Below are 15,693 nucleotides of genomic sequence, written 5' to 3'. Positions count from 1 at the left end.
ATAATTATTTTTTTTTCAAATTTACTGGGTTTTTATTTTTCTCGAGGGGCCGCGGAGGGCTCCGTGGAACACCGGTTGAGAACTGCTGGTATACATTGTTTATGCCTCTGCATGCCCCAAAAATACAGAAGACAATGGAATGCTATTGGGTAGCATAAGAATCACCAAACGTAGAATAGGCCTATGTATCCAACTGCTTTGTAATGCAAACTGTTGTTTCACCTATACACAAAATGTGCACCATAATTTTGAATGATGATTGCTAGTTGCTATCCAAGACCATGAAAAGTGAATACAAAACTATTTTTTCCATCCAGACCGAAGTTTTTAATGACTACTCTACTTGTTGAACTCTCAAACTAAGCAAATGAAAAATTAATAAACCAAATGGTCCACATACGCCCCCCCCCCTCCACCCAAATAACCTTGAAAACGATACAATTTCTGCTTTGGCAGAATCATTAATTGCAATCTACAACATTTGTACTATTTGGCAATATATTGATGATTCCCTGCTCAATCTATTACACAAATTTTGTAGATAGGATTTGGTAAAAAAGTAGGAAAAGTAGAACAAAAACCAGAAAGTAGGACAAAAGTACGAAATTTTACCAAAAAGTAGGAAAAATAGGACGAGTGGGAGACCTGTTATTACCTACATGCCAACTTTTTTTCCTCGTGGGGAAAAAAGGAGGGACAGAGATCCATCAAAAGAGTCCCATGTTTGTTGCGGAATAATGTTGGGTGACTTCGACCTACTCTTTCATAATCCTTTGCGCTGTGAAAACTACTGTTAGCTCCTTCGTCAGCCAATCTTGAAATAACCATTTCTGTTCAACCCAAGTGCTCAGTGACGATCTCCAGAAAGAGGGGGGGGGGGGGAGTAATACCGGGATAAACTAAACGCCATGTAAATAGATTGTAGCTAAAGCCCCTGTTATCAGCGACTTCCCGGGATATTTTATTTCCCATGTATAAATAGGGCTTTTAATTCTTGAATATTTTTCAGTGTCTGAAGATTCTTGACATCATATTTCATGGATGCCTATTGGTTCAAAAGTGTACTTTTCTCTAATAGATGAGAGCATGGTCAGGCCGTCTGTTTTGCTATACAGAAGACTTATAATAGGGAGAAAATGAAGTAACATTATAATTGACAAAGTTGCAAATTTAGAGAGGGTGTACGACATAGACACCCGCCACCCAGAGTCATTGGTCTCTTTTGTTTGATGAAGAGGCTATCAAGTAAATGCCCACTGAAAAACACTGGTGTAAACCCTAGTATTACGTGTTGAAGTGCTACCAATCCATCTTCCATTCTTGGAAATGAAAAATCAGCAAACTGTTCAATGGTAATGTATCAGCAAACACAATAAATGTACTGTATATACTCGTGTATAAGCCAAGCTTTTTTGTGGAAAAATTCGTTCCTCAAGTGGGGGGGTCGGCTTATACTCGGGTCAGATGAGAAAATATCGACCCCCCGCATTATTGGTATGGGATATGTACAAACCACACAGAACCGATATTGTTAAAGCCAAGGCAAAGAAATCGAAAACATCATTGGCTTTGATACCAGGTGGGCTAACGTCGTTTGCACAGCCTTTAGATGTGAGCATCAACAAGCCTCTCAAAGACTATTTGAGGAATTTGTGGATCGAATGGATGAGTTCCGATGATCAAGAAACTACAAAAAGTGGTGCCTTGAAGAAACCTGACATTGGCCTAGTGTGCCAATGGGTACAGGAGGCGTGGAATTCTGTTTCCGCTGATCTTTCAAAAAAATGTTGCATCAGCAATGCGATGAATGGAACTGAAGATGATATCCTCTTTGAAAATGACAGTGGCAATGACAGCCCAGATGAGGATAAAAACGAAGATGCCGCACCCTGTGAGGATCTGATGAATTACGATGAGTTTGGAGACGCAGAAGAAACGGATTAAAAAGTTTGAATCATTTTCTGTTGTAAATTTCCTCAAGCTATTCATTTTCTATGAAAATATAAGATTTTTTTTTCTCTAAAATGCACAGATTTTTGGGGGTCGGCTTATACACGGGTTTTCAATTTATTACTGTTTTGGTGGTCCTGAAGTGGGAGGCGGGGGGGTCGGCTTATACACGAGTATATTCTGTATCTTTTTTTCTGCTGCAATTCTGATTTCTGCCTGTTATGATTTTTTATTTGCCCCTTGAAGTCAGAAAAATCCATAAAGCCAACCACAACACAATCATGGGGATTGAAGAATATTAAAAAAGTTTCTCAATGTCAATTCATATCATGCAGGGCAAAAGAAAAAAGAAAGCATTACTGACCAGGAGACTGAAGAATTGCTGCAACTTCTCTATGGCCTTCATCACTTCTTTCTCTAGCTTTATCTAGAGGAGTTTTCCCATCTTCATCTCTCAATTCTGGATTTGCACCATGCCTCAATAACACCTGTTAAGAAATTAATTCAAGATAAATAAGGGTGACACATGCAAACACTTTCAGTATCAAAGTACAGTAAAAGTTCAACGTAATGAGTACAGTTAATGAGAATATCTTACTATTACAAAAGATTTATTAATGCACAGAAAACTATGTATTTATAGCATTTTGGAAAATTAAAGCAGCATTCATTTAATGTCAATAGAAGTGTTTTTATTCATTTGATCTTTGATCATTTTTGTCGCACCACGGTCATTTTCTGCACACGAGGGCTAATTAGACCGGGACCTACAATTTATTGCCGATTCCGAGCGGCAGGCTTGTTTTTCATACTCATCGAGAGGTTGGTGCGTTAATCCCTCGATGGGGGACTCCCTGCGGTAGCATTTTTTGCTGCGGTCAAGTCGCCGTTTTTTGTTGTACCCCTGTGTCAGGGAAGTTTTCTGACAAGGACAAACAGTGTTTTTAATACATCTGGTCTCCCACTTTTCAAAAGTTATACTAAGGATCTTATTACCACTATATATATATATAACCACACATATAATCTTATAAACATTCCTCTCAGGTAAAGTACACCAGAGTAATTGGAACAGTAATTTAATTAGTGTGAATTCAACCTAGCATTTACACTGGGAAAGTCAACAAAACTTCAGGGAGCATGTTTGCCAAATCATGTTTTTTAGAGAGAGTGCTAATGCAATGCTTAATCTTACTTTGTTCAGTGTCCAATTTTAAATTTTTTTCTTTTTTTTCAGCTGGCCATGGATTCTAATTGCTTTAATGAGTGGGCAAATGGAACCTTTGCTTGATTGTGCTTTAAAATCAATCATAAAATAATCATCAATGAAATATTCATTTTAACAAGCCAAAACTTCTTTGTATTCTCAAAATACAAAGATAATTAACAACCTTAGTATGTAAAAAAACTCGGAATGTAATAATATCCCCCCCCCCAACCCTCTACAGTCCTCATGTTTATTTGAATATACACGACAAATTCATGGTTAAAAAAACTTTATATATCTATTTCTATTCCCAATTTTTTTGGTATTTTAGAAAGTACATCTTTTAGTGGTCATTTCGGTACAAAATATGGCTTTGTAAAATACAATACTTTTTTTTATCTAGAAAAACCTGATTCTTTGTTGGTGTCATTTTTTTTCAGAGCTGCTGAAATTTTACATGTTCAGAGATTTATAAAATTGCACAAAATTGAGGGGATTGAACAAAATTGAGGTGAAAACTATTCAACTAAGCAAGATTTTACCTGTTTATAAATAGCAATAAAATCAAAGCAAACTGTACATTTTACCCATAATCATTTTAGCTAATTAAAAAATCCACTCTAATTAATTAAATTGCATGCTGATGTATTGTTTGAATTAAAAATATGCTAACAGCACCAATTTACATCCATCTTTTGTAAAAAAAAATTTAATATGAAAACAATTCTCATCAAAAGGTAGGTGTAATAACAATTCTTTAAATTTTGCTCCAAGACAAATCTTAACTTTGGTTAGTTGCCCACAGAAAATCTTTACTAATTGGAGAGAGAGATGGTTTTTCACACCCTCAAAACAGAATGTTTTGCATTGTTCTGCAATGAGCCCTCGGCTGACTGGAAATGTTCTGCGGTAAAAATCCCCATAATAGTGTTTTATAAATTTTTCTTAGAAAATTCTTCCAGATTGCTCTGCAGTAGCACTGATTGTTCTGGGACATACGTAGCAGATTTCAGCATATTCTGCTTTCGAGTTTCACAGTCCAATACATAAAGGTGTTGGGACTTTGGAGACCCGGAAAGTCTCCTTCCTTGATACATCAGTGAGAGAAAAATCATCTTTCTCTACTGTCACCACCTGAGAGGGCATTTGCTACAATTGAGAGGTTTCTAAGTCAATTTCAGTGTGTCATGCTACCAGGTGTGTTATAAGAAAGCAAACGTGTCTCTCGTGGTGCATTGGTAGCACACTTGCCTAGCTTTGCAATGGAATCAAGATTCCTGAAAGGCACCAGTAAAATTTTATTTCTGAGTTTACCTTGATATTAATATCCAGAAAGTTTCTTTTCTTGATCTTTACTGGATTTTTATTTATGAATCTGACAAGAATCCAGTAGCCTACCTTTACTTCTGCTGTTTTTTGACCCTATATTGATGAAGGTTTGTTCTACCTCTACCTCTCAGGCAGGTATTATCGACTCAGTTTCGTAGCACAGTTGTTAAGACCAAAGCAATTAAGTAAATGTAAATTCATTAGGTTCAACTTGCCCCAGCACAGGAAAAACATGGGGGGAAATGAAGAGAACCCTCTCAATTCTTAGTTACCTTTAAGAAATACCATAAATACAATGACTAAGAGTAGGATTTTTATGACCTAAAAACTGATAGCAAATGCTCTATAAAAATAAATTTATGCCTTAAAAAAACTGAAAATATGCCCTGAAAAACTGAAAATTTGCTTTAAAAAGTAAAAAAAAATTCCCATTATATTAATTTTAGCAATATAAGAATGAGGAACATTAATGAAATTAATAATATTTTGAAAAATTAGTCGTGCTTCAACTGAAATTCCTCAGTTTACTAACATCGACATATACAGGATGGTCATAAAATAACTTTTCACATACACGAACCCCTGGTGACCACAAAAATCAATGAATGTGAATGAAATTTGAGATATAAGTGTTTCAAAATATGCACTCGAGAATGCAGAGAAAGACAAACCCCTACCTCTCTAACCCGATTACCACCACAGCAACAAAACTTTAAAATATTCAAATGGTCATACATTGCTAAGTGATCCGCGCAGTGAAAAACCTGTTAGAATGGTACCTGTAGCACCCTAAACGCTAGTGCACAGGATGTGGACAAAGAAAGATCTTGCCAAGGGGTTAGTGCACTAACCCGTAAGTGGGAGACTTCCTACGGCAGAAACGTGATTTGCATTGATTGTTTCCACACATTTCTTTGTCTGCATCTAGTGCAGCCATTTATGGTGCTACAGGTACTGCTTCAAGTCCATTTATGGTTTTATGTGCCAATTACTTTGCATTGCATAGTTGTCATTGAAATATTAAGTCAGCATCAATGGGGAAGGGGAAAAGGGGTTTCAGGTCTGCTGACTTTTGATGACGAGGGGAATTTGAATGATGCTTATGTCATCAACTACCCCCTTTACAAAAATATAAAACATTCTTAATGACATCTTTACAGACTGCACCAAAAACAAGAAAAACCTTTCCCTAGTTTGTGGGCACCTGAACTAATATCCCTCTATTGATAAGTCCTCTGCAAAGCCACTTTAGTGATCTCTAAATGTTCCACAGAACCTTCAAGTGATCTGGAAATGTGTCCGGGCCACTTGAGTGCTCCACAAATGTGTTGTGGGTAACTTAGGCTAGGTTCACACTGGACCTATACGATAAGCGATACAACCTGTAACTCAACACAGATTGGTTAAAAACCTGATTTTCCAGTTTTTTAACTAATCCGTGTCAAGTTGCGTATGAACCTGGCCTTAAGTGCTCTAGAAATGTGTTGCCAGCCGTTTAACACTAGAAAGATGGACAGGGTCTTATGACCCTATGTGCTCTTTCTGCTCCCATATCTCAAGTACGAATGAACCAAAAGCTTTAAAATTTTAGCTAATTCAGGAAAATTCTCAACTTTTCCTCAGTTGTCACCAAAGCTTTTTCCATTATCTTTCTTACCAACAGAGATAAGAATAGATATACCTAGAAAAACCAAAGGGGGGTCACACTGACCCTCCCCATATATTTTAGAACACATTCGCCACGACTACCAACATTGTCACAATTGATTTTGTAAGGTCAAAATTCTTCTGATAGTCTCTTTGAACATCTAATATGGTATAATTCCCATATGTGAAATTTTTTTTTAAACCTTCATTCTGATCTGCAGGTGTCTTAGCTTTTGTTGTCAAGTATTTTTGTGATTTTGTGCAATAAATTTTTTGTTCTGCAAAGTAGAAATATCCACATGCTTATGATTGCTGTAGAAATGGCAAAAAGATAGATTGACCTAAGATAAAACTTTTCAGAAGTTGGCAAAGATTGTATGTGAAAAAGCAATAGTGCTGATGAGAAATCAGAAGAGAAAAAGAATGAAAACTGCACAATGCAAAACCTTTGTAAAGTAAGCAACAGCATTGATGATGGATGTGTGAATCAGAATGAAATTATACCTCAAAAAATGCCTCAGCTGATGAAAAATCAGCTGACGCTGGAGACAATTAATGCAAACCACATTGAAGCCACAAATGAAAACCTAGAACTACAACTGTTTTCCATAAATATCAGAGATCTCAATAATATCTGGTCTACCAGTTGCTGAAAATGAAAGTGTATGAAATATTGCGAGAGCTCCTCATCAATAGGACATTAAGGGTTCCAAAATATTTTATGAGAAACTCATTGCTTACAGATACTGATACCACATCACTGGAATTATGTGGTTTTTTTTTCAAATCTAAATCAAGAAAGCTTGGTTGAAACCCTTTGGTAAGGTTATCAGGTGCTTCCAAGCATGAAAAAAATATAGCACACACACATCATACATCATATTACAACCTAGAAGCTATATAATACTGAAATCCTATCGGGAATATAGAAAATAAAGAGCATGCATGCACACAACAGAATCCTTTAAAATTAAATAATGATAAAATATATTAACAAGTCAATAATAGTTTTACCCACTAATACTTTGTGTTATAACAATATTCTGTCATAAAAATATTATACCATGCTGTAAAATATTAAAAGGTTCAAAAATTGCCGGAAAAAGCAATAGGGTCACACAGACCACTGCCCATCTTTCTAGGTATATTCCTCAACAAGTCTTTCTAGAGTTAAGTGCTCTGGAACTGTGTCACGCACCACTCAAATATGTTGTAAATATGCCACGGACCACTCAAGTAATTTGGGAATATGCTGCGGGTAACTTGAGTGATGTAGAACCGCACTGAGTGCAGCTTAAATGCTCTAAAACTGAATGAATGAACGTCAGGGGCTCTTCCACCAGACTTATCCTGTTGCCGAGATCTCTTCCAGCCCAGCTTCGTGGCAGAGTCTGGGACAAAGTGAGTGCACCTAACAGTCTGAGTGTGTAGCTAGTGTTGTGTTTGATATTTCAGCGCTGCCATCTATACTTCAAATTTTGAGTGAAGTATAATGATTGAATATTTGTAACGTTGTAGGCCTGTTGCTCTCTGTGGCGAGACTTTTTAACAGGGAGATCGGCTCGCATTCGCGCCTTGAAGTTGGAAACCACGGAAAACCAACTTCAGCCGACCACCACTGTGGCGCCGATGGGGTTCGAACCCAGGTCCTCGCGATGCGAGTCCGTCAATATGACCACTCGCCCACCACAGTGGCAGTACTCTAAAACTGTGCAGCGTCACTTAAGGATCTCTAAATGTGCCATGGACCACTTAAGTGTTCTGGAACTGTGCCACGAGTCACCCAAGTGGTCTGTAAATGTGCCAAGGGCTGCTTAAATGCTTTGGAATTGTGCCACGGTCACTTAATCAATCTGTAAAAATGTGGCACTTAGTTCATTTTTACAAAATAAGGTTTCAGGTGGCTGGCCACATCAGATAACCTAGAGGGCCACATTTGGCCCTCAGGTCATGGGTTGAGCATATATGGCTTAGAGGGTGGGGTTGCAATGAATTTCTCAAAGAAATTTTGAGTTCTTAGCCTTCAAATAGCATTGAAATTAACAGAAACTGACTACAATAACAAAAAAGGTATTTTCTTTGGTATTTTAATTTTTTTTAAATATTTTTTGTATAAAAAAATAAATTTATCATTTCGCCCCCTCCCCCGGTACGTCTCTGATCCCAATATGCATTAAAAAGGGGAGGCAGAGCTGACAAAATTTTGCTCATGGGGGGGAGAGGGGTAAAAATGATCAGAGAGATCTGATGTAATACTTGAATGGACCCATACAAATGAGTCTTGCCATTGAGCCATTGAAATTTTTGAAATTTTGTTGCTGTGACTGCAACCGCAAGGACTAGGTTAGGTTTTTGTTTGATTCTTGAGCGCATACTCTGAAACAGCTATATCTCAAATTTCATTCGCATTCTGTGATTTTTGCGACTGTTAGAGGGCAACTTATATTTGCAAAAGTTATTTTATGACCACCCTATATATTACAGATTCAGTATGGAACACAAACAGACTCAACAATGGAGGAATTTTAGAATTGATTTCCAGCTCACCCTCCTCTCCCCCACCGGCGTTGTCCAAAAATTGCAAAGGATGTGAAAATATTGAGGCCTTGTTATCTATGTGACTTGCCCAGAATCAATTAGAATAATGAATCGAATTAGTCATGTTTTAGTTAAGGAGAAAGAGGACAGTGGGAAAATGGACCTTGAGGGCAAGATTACCTTGCAACAGATCTCCTTCTGAACATTTTATTGCCAACTTGAAGAAAAGGAAGAAAGAATGGGTAATGTAAATAGGATGAATGTACATGTTTAGAACACCAAGACCCCACCCTTTTTCATCCTGCATAAGTCTTTTAGTAGGAAATCGAGATGGCAAGAGAAAAAAAATTATTTTCACTGAAAATGCTGAAATATGCAAAAAACCTGCTAGGAAAAAAAATTAATAAAATACGCCTCAAAATGACTAGAAATCATGGAAAAATGGCATATCATGGATTGGATTGGATTTTAAATTAATTGGCGCAAGGACCAATTTGTTCAAACTGCGCCAAAACAAATGGTTATATAGAAATTATCCTTTTGTCATGACAAAAAAAATAAAAATGAGCATGATAAAAAGCAACAAGAAACAAAACAATGACATGAATTGTAAAAACTATAATTTGTTATAAAAACCAATGGCTTTAATGAATTTAAAAATGTGAGATGCATCGTAATGGTCAGATAAAATGTCACGAAGTGAAAGGTAATTCTGACTAAAAGCGGTCGTAAAATAATGATGTGAATAAGTAAAACCATGAGCAATGGTCAATGGACTTTGACAATGAGGACACTCCGGTTGACTCTCTCGTAGTAAAAGATAAGATTGTGTGAGGCGACTGTGTCCTATACGTAACCGGGCAAGCAGAACTTCCTCCTTTCGGTTAGTCCTGCAGTTCAAATGCTAATGACCAAGTGTGGGCTTGATGGCATGTAGTTTATTATTTATTTGATTGTTCCAATGATCCTGCCAATGGCTGGTGTATCATGTAAAATAACAAAATATGCAAAAGTGTACAAAAATATGCAGTCATAGAAGTCCTAGCCCTAATAACGACACGTTAAAAAATAAAGGATGTGGACTCACTTCTAAAATATAATTAGGCCAATTCTCACTTCCAGAAATATTTGAAATAAAAAGAACACAACAGGTAGCAACATGATCACAAAAACCTAACCTTTCCAATCTCCTTATAAGAGCAACTAGTGCTCCCAGCATACTTTAACTGAATTATAACGTACAAAAGGGAAAAAAAATCTGTCAGAGGCCATTCCCAAAAGCGAACTGAATTTCACGGATCACTTAGCCCAGTGTACTTTACTTTATACATAGGATAGACATAAAAGTAAAGCTTTTAGCCACCTTTGCCAATTTATGGGCTTTCCTAATTTACAAATGCTTGCATTTTCCCTTTATTCTATTTAATATTTTATCCATTCCAGTGACTGACAGACCATGGTCACTTGTCTCACTGTCAGAGTATATTTAATCACAACTTACAGATCAAAATTATTTTCAAACAGTTCAACAAATAAAAATCATAAAACTTCTGATTATCAGAATGATGTTAATGTCATGGTCCTTGGTTTATTGAGCCCATAAAGTCATGGAAATAGTGCTAAGAGGAAAAAATTGAGAATTTTTTTTAACAGTTGGCTAAATCGTTTAGACTTTTGAGATTATAAAGTTCTATGTAAAAGGCATTCTAAAGAATCAGCTCTTGAGGGCCAAGATGTATAATTTCATTGTATCCTGTTTAATCACTAATATTAGAATGATATCTAAAAGGTGTTTATAATGCAGACAAAGTAGGAATGTGTTTTACAATTTTAATTTTCTTATAATGAGAAGTCTATTATAGAAATAATTTTTCCCACAATTGTAAGTTCTCTTTTCAACAAAAGTGCATTCAACATCTATGTGTTCAATTACATTTATATATCCACTGATAAATTGTAATTCATTATTTTTTGAATTGCTTTCATTTTTTAAATCACTGACTTTAGCAACACCTGGACGACCAAAGCAAGCTGCATAATGAAGGGATGATGAACGCTGGCCTTTATTTACATCAGCTCCTCGCTCACAGAGGAATTCAACCATTTCCTGAGTACCAAAAGCGGAAGCCCAGTTTAGCAAGGTTTGACCTACATCATCCATGAAGTTAACTTCTATACCTTTATTAAACAAAAGAAATATACATTAATATGTGATTCAAAATTCAGTCATAAAAGATATAAATACCCTGTATTTCCAAAATCTACAATAGGGTCTTGACTTGATAGATTTGTTGTTAAAAATACTCTCATCCTGAAAAATTTACATCTCAAAGAAAATTTACCTGAAAGAGGATGGAATGGGCCCACAGGGTCAAGTAAGAGGACCTAAGTCAAACAAGGGTTCCCTAAACTATTGATTTTATTAATATGCATATGAATATATTTTTAATTCGATTTTTTCACTAAAACAAAAAGAGGAACCCCAAAAAGGCTCTGGTCTGGCCCCTAAACTTAAGACAGTCTTGCTTGCATTGAGAGCAAGAGAACCATAGACTTACAGGGGTCTTTTTAGCCACAAAATTAGGGTCCATTTTTCCTTTTCACAAAAATCTGGATCTGAAAAAGAGCCTTCACAAAATACAAACTAATGAAATCATAAATTTGGAATTTCATTTCTTTTGTGATAAATTTACAAGATTATATATACATATTTCACTTCCCATAAATTAATTATTTTTCACAAAATTAATGATCATTTTCATAAAACACACCCCTGACTTAATTATGGTCACATGCTGCTCGACAGATAATGTGAATGCACAAAGCTTTTTATAGACTCTAGAATATAGTTATAATTCTGGAAACTGGTACATATACTACTTGCATCGTGTGACATCACTGGTTTACGAAGTCAAAACTTGTTCAAAATTTTTTGCTTCAATCAATAAAGAACAGTATTATAAATTACTCAGCCTAACGGGGGGGGGGGGGACCTACCTCCGGAATCGATGGCATCTATTAATGCATCAGTGTCTTTGCTTCTAATGCAATCTATCAATTGCCTGTGAGTTCGTTCTCCAGCAGTGTCAATGCGGCGAAGTGAAGGCAACCTTGCAGACACAGAAGATAATGAGGACTTGGGTAATGCTTTTCTTCCTTCAAATAATAATACAAGCAAAAGATCTACAAGTCTCATAGAATCCAAAATACACCTGGAAAATTAAGATAAGAAACAAAAAATAAATATATTTGAAAAGAAAAGAACAATTTTTTAATCAACCCATTTGCACCCACAAGAGAAATATTCTGAAAATTTATATTGTCCCTTATCACCAAGTGCAGAGTAGTCCACAAAACATTGTTCCTTATCACCAAAAGGGAAATAATATACTAACTCTAACTGGTTGCTTTGTGTCAAATGTGAAACAATCTGCAATTGTTTCTGGATATAAAGAAAAATACTTTGAGGTTGTAACTAACTGAATTGAACTAATTCAAATACTGCAGTTTTGTCCTTTTCTTCATAAAAAATTCTGCCAAAGCCAGTACTTATGTAAAAACCAGTTTCATTATCCATGAATTTTTATGTGGTCAGGAGTAAATTGAGCACGTATTTAGACCATGATGCAAATAAGTTAAATTACACTCTAAGAATCTGGACTTAATATTGGGACATCTAACAAATCACTTTTTGATAAATTATGAATTGAAAATTTTAAAATAATTAATATATTTTTTTCTTCTTAGGTTGATTTGAATCCTTCATTGTTGGACTAAAATCTTTACTTGTGATCTAAAACCGTCTTGCTCAGAAATTTAAAACATCACAAGTATGAGACTCTAGAGATCTCAGTCCAACATTATCTGGATGGTAACTGGTTTTAAGCTAGAGAAAGCTGCAGCATATGGCAACTATTCTTTGTTAACACTTTAAAAATGGGGGGAAAAATACAATGTGTGACATGAATCTTTTCTCCTTCTCTTCATCTAATTCAAGAAGAGGCATACACAGGGGGGTTCTCAGGGAAGAAGGGGGTCCAAGCCGACCGAAAATTGAAAAAATAATATTTTGGTGAAAAAATAAAATATCGAAAGAATTACAAGCAAAATTAACAAATTTCTGTTAATTTAAATGCAATTTGAAGGGTGATAACTCAAAATTTCTTCAAAAAAACTTTTGCACCCCCCTCCAAAGGTCGATCCAGCGTACAACCCTAAATTCAAGTGAGTGAAAAATATACAAATAGATAAAGTATTTATTAGAGATGTGAGATGAGAATATTCTCCTGGATGTAAAAATTGGAGAATAATTGAGAATATTCATTTTTCTTTTAAATAATTTAAATTTTTTTACTAATTTTGTTTATATTGTGAAATATAAATCACTTTTCATTGCCTGAAACATTTACAACAAAACAATTTTAGGTATAATCACCCCCAATGACAACTTTTATTTTGAGAATATTCTCCAGGTCATGATGAAATGTTTAAAAGTTTGGTTATGAAGATTTTAGAAATATTTAGATTAAAACCTTAAAAAATTAATTAAAATTAGATAAATTTTCAGAAATAAGTTCAAAACAAAAGAAACTGAACCAAAATTGATTGATAAAGGAAGCTATTCTTATACAATCCCCTTCATTCTAAGATACAGAACTGTTGTTTTCTACAATGCCCTTACACTTAAATTCTGTATCACTCACATTTCTTTAAAAGTTGTGCAATTCAGCCCTGTTGGTTTAATTTTCTTGCTTTCAAACTTAATATTGTGGTCTACAAAATTTAATATAGGCATCTTCTTGATGGAAAGAGAGACTCTCTTCTCTCAAAGGACTACTATTATAAATTACTAGAGAATATTCTTATCAAAAATAATTATTCTCAAGTTATTTATCGAGATTATTAATTATTATACATGTTATTACATATATTCTTGATAATACTCTCAGGAAAGATTTCGGTAACTGAAGAATATTCTCATCAAGGAGAATATTCTCTGGAAGGACTATTATTAATAACTGCAGAATAATTCTTATTATTTTCTATAAGAATATTCCCCAGTAATTTATGAAATTAGTCCTTCCGGAAAATATTCTCTAGGACATTATGTGTAACCATATTATAAATAACAGGAGAATATTCTCATCAAGAACTTATAAGAATATTCTCAAGTTATTTATAATAGTAGTCCTACCAGAGAATATTATCGAGAATAAAGATTACCTCGAGAATAAAGATTATTCTTGACAATAAAGATTATTCTTGAGAATTAAGAATTTTACATCTCTAGTATTTCTCTACTGAGTTTAAAAAATATTTTACAGTAAATTAGATAAATCTGGTATTTAGCATTTTATTAAGTTTGATAAATTTAGCAAATTTATCATATTTAACAGTGATTATGTATTATCCTCTGCTTGTATTGGTAAATATGATAAATCATCAATGAATTATCATATTCCCCACATTAAATCGGCATGCCAGGAAACAGCAAGGGAGACCAACATGCCGGGAAATATGTGTCACACACACACACATATGCCAGAAAATTCATAGATATTTGAACTCAAAAAATTGATTGAATTAGCTTATTTGAACCTCATATGTTCTGTGCATTTTACGATTCTTTCTGTTTTACAGCACACGTTGGAGATAACAAAAGCAAACATGAAATTTGAACTATCATAAATTTTGGTTTTATTGCAAATGTTGGACACTAAGCATATCCATTTTTATAGATTACATGAGTTAAATGGAAAAATAAGAAGACTGTGAAGTGTTTTTGTATTCTTTGATCATACGTTTTAAATTTGAAGCAGCAAAGCAAAAAATTTAAGAACTGCGCTGTGAAGCATGATATTGTCATATTAGGTGAGGAACAAAGTTCTTGCCAGAAATGATAGGTAGCATCAGACGAGCTGCAATAACCATATTTACAGTCTAATTTGCATAATTGCAATCCTTTTGGAAACGTTAAAGTGTGTTCTAATGGTATGCAAAATCTTGTTCATTGTTTGTAACTTTTAGGTGTAATATGGGACATGTAAAATATCTGTTGAAAAATCTAAAATTTGTCATATCATTTGGTTCCACTGAAAATCCAAACTTAGTGCTGTCAGGGCTGCAATCGCAATAAATTCTGCCTTAGGAGAGTTCATTGCAAGTGACAAAACAGTAGGAGATAACTGTTTCTACTATGGACATTCCCCTCGACAATCCAGTTAGAAATTGCCCAGTTTGAGGGCAAAAAAAGGTTGCCAGATGCACACTATCAAACAAGGAAGTCATATTGTCTGTGTAGTGGGATCACCGTAGAATAATCTTCTATGACTTGAAAAAGATACTTCTTGCTTTTTTTTCTGTATATTTTTTCCAAACAATAAATTTCTGGAAAGAACTTTGTTCCTGCTTAATACAAAAGGGACAAAATATTTCTTCAATCTCTGAATATATAAAACACAGAATCTGAATTTCATATCAGGCTGATGATAATTAGGTTAGAGCGATAAATGCTTGATTTCAGTATCATTATTAAATTTTTGGACAAAACACATTTGCTACAGTAAAAACTATTATATTCGGATTTCACATTTTTATTTTGCTTTGAACCCTTTATATTCAACATCATGGAAAGTAGAAAATTATAATTAAAATAAAAACATAAATGTAATGATAATGCTGGGAAAGCCATGTTCCCTGATTTTTACAACATGCTGGCTAATGCGGGGAAGTACAGTACTTGAATTTACTGGACATTTTGCTCAAACTTTTGTCTAAGACAGTGTTTCCCAAAGTGGGCGATGGAATGGTCCAAGGGGGCGATAGAACCTACAGATTTAACATAGGATCCTATGGGTTTACTTGAGTTGGGGGGGCGATGAGAGGAAAAAATTTCTGATGAAGGGGTCGATGGAACAAAAAGTTTGGGAGACTATGGTCTAGGATGATGGATTTGATCAGTGATGTTGATTATGTTCAAAAATGTAAATATGAAGAAAGCTAACATTACAAGCCTGATAATA

At 34.9% G+C, this 15,693-nt stretch overlaps 1 protein-coding gene across 1 annotated transcript in view; it reads right to left on the bottom strand.

The window, feature by feature from the left end:
* Ufd4 (ubiquitin fusion-degradation 4-like) overlaps window positions 1-15,693 on the bottom strand; it is a 222,932-nt gene that overhangs the window by 189,004 nt on the left and 18,235 nt on the right. The window contains exons 6-8 of the mRNA XM_089233406.1: window positions 11,669-11,883; window positions 10,674-10,849; window positions 2,315-2,438 (exon numbers count right to left, since the gene is read on the bottom strand). Coding sequence (XP_089089532.1) covers window positions 2,315-2,438; window positions 10,674-10,849; window positions 11,669-11,883 — 515 coding nt within the window. The remainder of the gene's footprint in view (window positions 1-2,314; window positions 2,439-10,673; window positions 10,850-11,668; window positions 11,884-15,693) is intronic.

This window comes from Pholcus phalangioides, unplaced genomic scaffold (assembly GCF_987345545.1).
Source record: "Pholcus phalangioides strain wild (caught in Gottingen) unplaced genomic scaffold, Ppha-v1.0 ptg000007l_1, whole genome shotgun sequence".
NCBI lineage: Eukaryota > Metazoa > Arthropoda > Arachnida > Araneae > Pholcidae > Pholcus > Pholcus phalangioides.
The sequence above is the reverse complement of the archived record's forward strand: the minus strand, read 5'-3'. Positions and strand labels throughout refer to the sequence as shown.